The sequence below is a fragment of the Grus americana genome, chromosome 6, assembly GCF_028858705.1.
Source record: "Grus americana isolate bGruAme1 chromosome 6, bGruAme1.mat, whole genome shotgun sequence".
NCBI classification, from domain to species: domain Eukaryota; kingdom Metazoa; phylum Chordata; class Aves; order Gruiformes; family Gruidae; genus Grus; species Grus americana.
Window position 1 is genome coordinate 4,809,772 of NC_072857.1, and position 7,729 is coordinate 4,817,500.

Genomic DNA, 7,729 nt, shown 5'->3' on the forward strand with positions numbered 1-7,729 from the left:
CTACATATTTACAGTTTACCTCTACCTCATATTGGAAGTGTAAAAAAGATGGAAAAATACTGTGATAAATTGAATAAATGGAAAGCAATTAACTTTTCCTTCGTGTTTGCATTTTCATAGTTATTTCTTTTTCCCCTGTTTCTTTTCTAATAGCTCTTTCCTGGCAGTAATATTTCCTCTTTTGCAGTTATCATGAGCATTGTTACCAGAAATTTGGTATGAGAATTTTTAATATTTTTTTTGTTCCTTTCCCCCCCACCAGTCTTAACATAGAAAATGTATATTAAAACATAGAAAATATACATTAAAGTCATTTGATTTAGGAAAGTCCTCTGTCATCCATGAAAACAATTACTAAAATGTATTTCATTTGGTGTATTGAATAGGCTTGTAACATGAGTCCTCTTACTTTAAGAAGAATATTATCCTTGTGGTGGGTTGACCTGGGCTGGACACCAGGTGCCCACCAAGCCGCTCCATCACTCCCCTCCTCAGCAGGACAAGGTAGGAGAAAATAAGATGGAAAAGACTCGTGGGTCAAGATAAAGGCAGTTTAATAAAGCAAAAGCAAAGGCCCTGTGAGGAAGCAAAGGAAAACAAAAGATTTATTCTCTGCTTCCCATCAGCAGGCAATGTCCAGCCGCTTCCTGGGAAGCAGGGCTTCAGTATGTGTAGGGGTTACTCCGGAAAACTAACGTCATAAATAACAAAAGCCCCCTTTTCCTGCTCCTTTCTCTCAGCTTTTATTGCTGCGCAGACGTCGTGTGGTATGGAATAACCCTTTGGTCAGCTCTCCTGGCCGTGTCCCCTCCCAAGATCTCGCCCACCCCCAGGCTACTGGTGATGGGGAATGTTGGAGAGACAGCCTTGGTGCTGTACCCCAAACATCGGTGCGTTATCAACACCTTGCTGGCTACCAAGACACAGCACGGCGCTAGGAGAGCTGCTACGGGAAAATTAACTCCATCTCGGCCAGGCCCAGTACAGTCCTCCTGAAGTGTTTACTGACTCCGATCCTCACCACATTCCTGTAAATGAAAGCTCCTGTAAGACTTCATCTTACAGATGGGGAAACCTGGGCAGAGCTGTCTCGTGGGAAATCAGTGTCAGGAAAAGACCAGAACTCTGCAATTCTCTGTTTTGAAGGCCAGGCTTTTTTTTTTTTTTTTTTTTTTTTGTAACTACACTGGTACTTTCTAACATCATGAGATTATAATAAACATATATTCAAATTTTGCTGAGCTCAGAATTTAACATAAAGTATCAAAGTGTAATAAGAGTAGATAGCATAATGCAGGGAAAAAAATCCCCAGTATTGTTCTTTAGGTTAGGTTTGACGTGAAACGGAGCCCCATTTCTAGCTCAGCAGTGTGCATGCAAAGACTGCACCGTTTATTGATGTGCTGCTGTTCGCTTCTTGAGAATGCCCTGGACAAATACAGGGTCAACAGGAGGCTGATGTCATGTGAGTCCTCTTATCAGCCTGTGGCATCCTTCATCACCCTCCCCAAGTCTGTACCGTATCAGCCAAAACAGTAGAGAACCTCAAGTTCCTGCTGTTATCAACCCGAACGAAGAACGTTACGGGGATAAAGGCACCTTCAGCTCCTGGCTCTGGGGGTGGTAGAGGTGCAGCAGTGACTGCCCATGCTTTTCTTCACCTTCATTCTTTCAAAAATGTTAACTTTTAGAAGGGATTTTGCAGATTTTCTACCTTGTCCTCCTTGGTGCTTTTGTTCTCCATCCTCACGCACTCTGCTTCCCTGCTAACACCGCTGCGTGCCTTTGCTCTCTTTATTCTCTTCCTCTTTGGTTCTCCTCTTCTAATTACCACACACTTTTATTTTTGCTTCCTAATTTATATCTTTACTGATATTTTTCTGACCTTTTCTCTACCACTGATAGCACTGTCAGATGCTCTCTGCAGCTTCTCTCTATCTCCAAGTCTGATTTTTCTGTATTCTTTTATTTTTCCCAAGCCTTCGCCTTTTTCTCTTCTATTTACCCTATATTTATCTCTTTTCCCCCGGGTTTGGATATACCATCATTTTTTCGTTTTCAACTTGACTGTTTTGTTCTGTTTTGTTTTCTCTTCCTGTGGTTCTCTTCCCCATCACATTGCTTTACCCATCTCTTCTGCCCTGTTTGCTGCCAAACTCCCTCCTCGCTGTTTCACTTTCCCAAAACTAAAGGACCACTGTCAAGGTCTGCGTCTTAGAAACTTCATTTCCTTCACTTTTAATTATTGATTCTGTGCTCACGGGTTTCCCCAGCCCCATCCCTGCCCCTCACGCGTTCCCTGTCCTCTGTCCCTTGTCCCTGTCCCCCTCCCTTGGCTCGCCAGTCTTCTGTCTCTACGACTGCTGCCCAGCTTCATGAATAACGAGTGATACTTCAGTGGCCTGTTTTATCAGCCATTTTCTAGCAATAATTGCAGGTAGGCAGAAATCCATGGTTTAGCTCTTGGTATATATCCTAAAAAAAAATTTTATATATATATATATATAAAAAATAAAATGCTAGTTTAACTTCTGAAGATATTTTACCTGTTTAAGTATTGCCATTTCCCACCTTTGCCCGTCTGACACTCGGATGATTTTATGAAATGGGGAGGCAGAAGGAGATGCAACCCAGTTTGAATTGCTTGGATTTAAGGCGCTGTAAAAAGTGAGATATTACCGCGTGCCCTCACTGTTTGGGATTCTCTACCACTGAAAATCTCCCATGCTAAATGTCCTAAGAAGATTAAGATCAGCCCTTTTAATATCGCTTTTAGCTGAGCTTATTTGTAACCCTTTCAGAATACATAGCACCTTGAGAGATGGCACGACAGGGATGTTGTTATCACAAGCATTATGTAGCCTTTTCACAGTATTTTCTCAAATATTAAGACTTTCTCCCCTGGCTTAGTACTTTTATGTTACTGATTGACTTGCAGAAACGGTAGGTTTTGATTATTTTTTTTAAAGAGACTGCATTTGTTTTGCCCCTTTGAGCAAGCCTTGTCTCTTTTCCACAACTCTTCTGCTTTCTAATTGCAGAGCTAGATGTGTCTTCCCCCACATCGTAAATAACTGTGATTATCACCATTTATGATGAGTCTATATATACGTAAAAAGTAAAATTTCAGTCACAGAAGACCATATGGGTCTCTCACTGAATTTCACTCAAATTCAAAGGATGAGGATGCACTGAATAATGTAAAGGGCCAAATTCTGCTATTTCTTTTATTTTTTTTTTAAATATATTTCCCATCACTGGTCAGGGATGTGGGTATCCTGCAGCCCCAGGGAGTAACTCCAGTTCAGCTGGTCTCTACGCATTCTCCTTCCAGTTCCAGCAACGGGTGAGGCTCGAGGGCTCCGGCTGAGCTCACAAAACCCCTGAGTAGCAGAAGGGTGCGTTGAAGACCGTTGCCATTGATTGTATAGAGGAGCATCATCATAGTGCTATGAAGTTGCTTTTTTAATCATTTGAGGCTGAAAAGAGGGATGTCAATCATCAATTAATCCTGACAGCATCCTTCTGTGGTGAAGAAATAATACTGTCACACCCATTTTATAAACAGAAAATCTAAGGCAGAGCTAATGGAAGCTCAATACTGGTGCTGCTGCTACCACCAGCCTCCCAATCCCCATTTCAAGGACAATCTTGAAAGTTTTATTTCAGATTACAAAGGGAAGTCACTAAATCAGGCTGAACCCTGGGCCACGTTCCCATACCCAGACCACTAAACCTCAGGCAGTTCTTAAGAGGGACTTCAAATGTTTTAGACTTAAAAATAAAAAAAAACCCTCGAGTAATCCTGGGTAAAAATTTTCAGTGTGCAGTATCCGAACATGGAGATTGAATGTTTCCACGGCAGTGCTCTCAAATCCAGGCGTAGGTATGGTGCCCATGTCTGGTTTGTGGCTTTTACAGCTGGAGTTTGGGCATTCTGATGTTTTCATGTTCTTACAAAGAAATTTAGAGTACCTTCATACCGTGCCCAGTTCTTATTTTTCCTTTACCAGATGCATATCAAATGGAGTAAAAATACAAAAGCATTTCGAATACTTAAACTGAACAACAAAGCCAGACCCTAGAATCGCATTAGCTTAGTTTTCCCCAAAACATAATATCTTAAAAGAAAAGTTTGCATTTTAGTAGCAGGCTTTTATACAGTTTTGCAGTTCTTCTTAAGGAAATGGAGTATATATAATTAATACTGTTTAATAAAGCTCAAAAATGCAACAGATGCAGCCAAAAGTGCACGTCATTTTGAGCAGATCTTTACAGAACAGACATTCCATATTGTGTTCATCTTTTTCCACGATCACTGCTATGACAATCTGGTGTGTTTAGCAGTTGTTGCTGAGTAAGGCAGACTGGATTGTATATGATTTTCTCCATGTCAGCCAAGAAACAGAGCTCTCTTCTTTTTGATGCAGTAAAGAGGTGGTCTTGCACTATTTATTGCTTTCTACCAGGAGCAGCTATACCTTTACTAACTTGCAAGAATAATAATGCATTGCAATCTGTAGGGGCACGCGCTAGAAGCTTTCTGCAGGTCTCAATTGAAAATAAAATGGTTGTGGGTGTGGAAAAGTCACAGGAACCGATAAATGGGATGAGATGACCTCCCAAATAGAAAAGCTACAAGATTCACAAAACGGGTCATTAAAATCTGTGAGTATCATATAAAAGCAAAATGTTTTAAAAGGGGATGTGGAAGGAGGATCACCTACAGCAGAAAACCCATAAGAGAGGCTCCAGTGCAGAGGAAACGTTTCCCCTTTCAGCATTCCTTTTGGGTGCCAAATTTTCCTTCTGTTCTTCCCCACCTATTAAACAAAGCTGCAACTTCCAATTCCTATCAGTTTTCCTAAATATGTGCAGCTTATGTGGCTTCGACGAGCTGTAAGGCTCCGTGTTCTCCTGCCAGCTCCTTGACAATGTGGCTCCAACAGCATCCTCCACTTTTGGCTGCCTCTGGGACCCCTGGTCTCTTCTGGAAAGGGAGAGGGAAAGCATATCCTTTGCTGGAAGGACTTTTTGTGACTACGAAGCAGATAGCGGGGCTGCGAAGACCTTGGAAAGATTCCTGTAAGTGCCGTGGCTCCGTCTGTGGAGGCTGCCCGCTCCGTGTAACGGGGACGTTGCGGCCCACCTTGGGACGAGCGGTACGTAGCTCAGCATCAGGCACGGGGTGGGCTCACCAGGATCACTCGTAAAGCACCCCCAAGAGCCTTCCTAGGGGAAACCGAGGCTAACGGGAAACCTTGTACTGAATTACGCCGACTCCCAGCATCCAGGCTATTTTCCTTGCACGGTTCTGATAGAGACGTTCCCTTCGAGCTGAACCCTCGACTGTGATCCCATTGTGGCTCTTGCAGCTGGGCACTGTGGAGGCACCTAAAATACTGGCACCGTGTTTCTGCACATAATTTACCTACCAGAAAGAGGTGGGTATTTTAAGTGTGAGGATGCAAGCAAACTAGTAGGCGGTTCTGGGATCTTTGCAACTGGAAAAATTCTCTCTCCGAGCCAGTGTTCGTATCCACTTTGGTTACTGGAACCACCGTGAAAACTCCTGGTTCACAGATGTGAAACAAATTACGAAGCTTATGCAGTTGCATTCCTCCTTATTATTGAGAACAAAACAAATCTGGGAGATGGAGGACTTCTTAAAGTAATTATTGTCTGGCTTTATTTTAAGAAAATACAACTAATTCTGAAAACTCCACAGTTCCTGAAGATTTCTCAGCCTAGGAAAGTCACATTAATTATAAGATTAATTTGTTTTAATTCCCTAAACCAAAAATATTGACTAAATGAGAAATTAACACATGTAGAGCTGCAGATGTCATTTGGCTTCAGATTTCCTGAATCATATAATTATTAATCTTTGCTATAGCAGTGTGACAAACCTACAGATTCATTCTACAAAATTAGTCTGTGAAGAAAGACACCAGGACAGCTGAGCTATAGATTTTCCCTTAATACAGGAAGGAAAACAGTGGAATTTTCTAAATAATAAATAAAACCTAAATATTTTAAAGACATATGGTGCACATCTGTCTGAAATACAATAATTTAGAGTCATTAAATGCAAGATATAATAGTCACCTTAGAGTGGGGGAATTATTTCATTTTTAATGTAACTTACTGAATTTGGGAAATTTAGATCATCTGTGGTACCTTTTGAACCTTTCATTCTGTCCTAGTGAAGAACATAGATTAGCAAATTGGCTTTTTATTTTCTTTTTAGATAGCCAACCTCGTGTTTCAAGGCATTGAGTGTCATACCCATACAAACCTTTAATATTTTCTTCAGCTGCAATTATAAATAAATACAGGTTTCTTGCTTTCTATTTTAACTTCCAGTTAACTCCTTAAAAGTCTAAAGGTAGAAAACACCTTGTGTCCCTTTACTCCTTTTTCTTTACCTGAAGCACCGCACAGATCAGAAGCTTTACATTAGTACAGCATGGATTCATAAAATTACAGTTTGGGAAATCATAAATTTTTAGGTTTTGATTGACCTTTTCCTGCTGAAAAAGGGGGTAAACTGTATGGGAAATTGTATACATATTTTTTTGACAGGAAAAGAAAAAGGGGTTTTTCCTACCCTACCCATTTTTTAACATGATTTTGCCTTCAGCCAGGTGAGATGTTACTCGGTGCTTCTCACTTTCAAAGCGGGTAACTTGCAGAGTAGGGGCATCATTTGAAGACAGGGAAGAAAGAGAAGAATCTAAACTGAGCTCTGATTCGAGGGGTGGGTTGAGGATAATGTTCAACCATGCGGCGTAGGCAAAGAGGGAAATTCTACTGAAGACTTTTAGTCCCCAAACGTACAGTTTCAGAGAAACACTGTTCCTATAAACAAAAAAAACCCCCAACAATTCCACAAGTAAACATAAACGATGCTGAGATAAGTTCTGTTTGTTTTAAGGGAGCATGACAAAGATCCTGAAACTTTCTTTAAAGTCCTGCTGAAACTGAAGGAGCAAGATCTACCTTTTCACGTGTCCGTCCTTGGAGAGGCTTTCACTGAAGTTCCAGGTACCTTCCCTTTTGATTTTTTTCCTGTCCTGTAAAGTTACCATAAAACAAATATTTCCAGAAGTCGTTTTCATGTGCATATTTTCTTATATTAGTGAAAGAACATGTTTAAAATCTTTGTAGTTGTAAAACTAAATATTATTGATGTGTTGTAAAATTAAAACTATTGAAGACAGTGAGCATTTTTTATGTTACTTGGCGGCGCAAGGCCTTATTTATGACTTGTGTTGCAGTAACGCGTCTCTAGATAGATAGATAGAGAGATAGGTGTGAGTGATTGGATGCTTCAGAGAGGAAACAAAATCTTTCAGGCCGGGGTCACTCATCTGAAATCCAGACTGAGATTTTAGCAGGTGAAAACACTCAGTTCCCTTTCAAACGTGAGGTTAAGGACTTCTGTGGAGAGCTTCGGGTTTGTATCTGGCGTGAAAGTGGTCATTAATCTTTAATATTTTTATACCACTCTTTTGCACGCTCCTTCCGTTTCTCGGTTTCTGACAACCACTGCTCTGTAAACAGTTTCACCCATCTGAAAAAGAGATAGGGTTTATTCTGAATCCAGACAGCTTTGTGCCTGAGTTATTGTGGTAATAAAGAGAATAATCAAATCCTAGACGGCATGCGCTTGTAGTAATTGAAACCTTTTTAAAACGTACATTAACGACAGGCGAACTTCAAAATA

General features: G+C 40.8%; 1 protein-coding gene across 21 annotated transcripts in view; it reads left to right on the forward strand.

Annotated features, from left to right (window-relative positions):
• Positions 1-7,729, forward strand: part of GTDC1 (glycosyltransferase like domain containing 1) — a 187,136-nt gene that overhangs the window by 159,933 nt on the left and 19,474 nt on the right. For 18 of the 21 annotated variants that reach the window (XR_008577655.1, XR_008577658.1, XR_008577656.1 and 15 more), the window contains one exon: positions 6,938-7,047. The exons of the other annotated variants lie outside the window; for them this stretch is intronic. Coding sequence is in view for 14 of the 18 variants with exons in the window: in XM_054830068.1 (XP_054686043.1) it covers positions 6,938-7,047 (110 nt within the window). In the remaining 4 variants the exon portion in view is untranslated. The remainder of the gene's footprint in view (positions 1-6,937; positions 7,048-7,729) is intronic. 21 annotated transcript variants of the gene reach the window in all.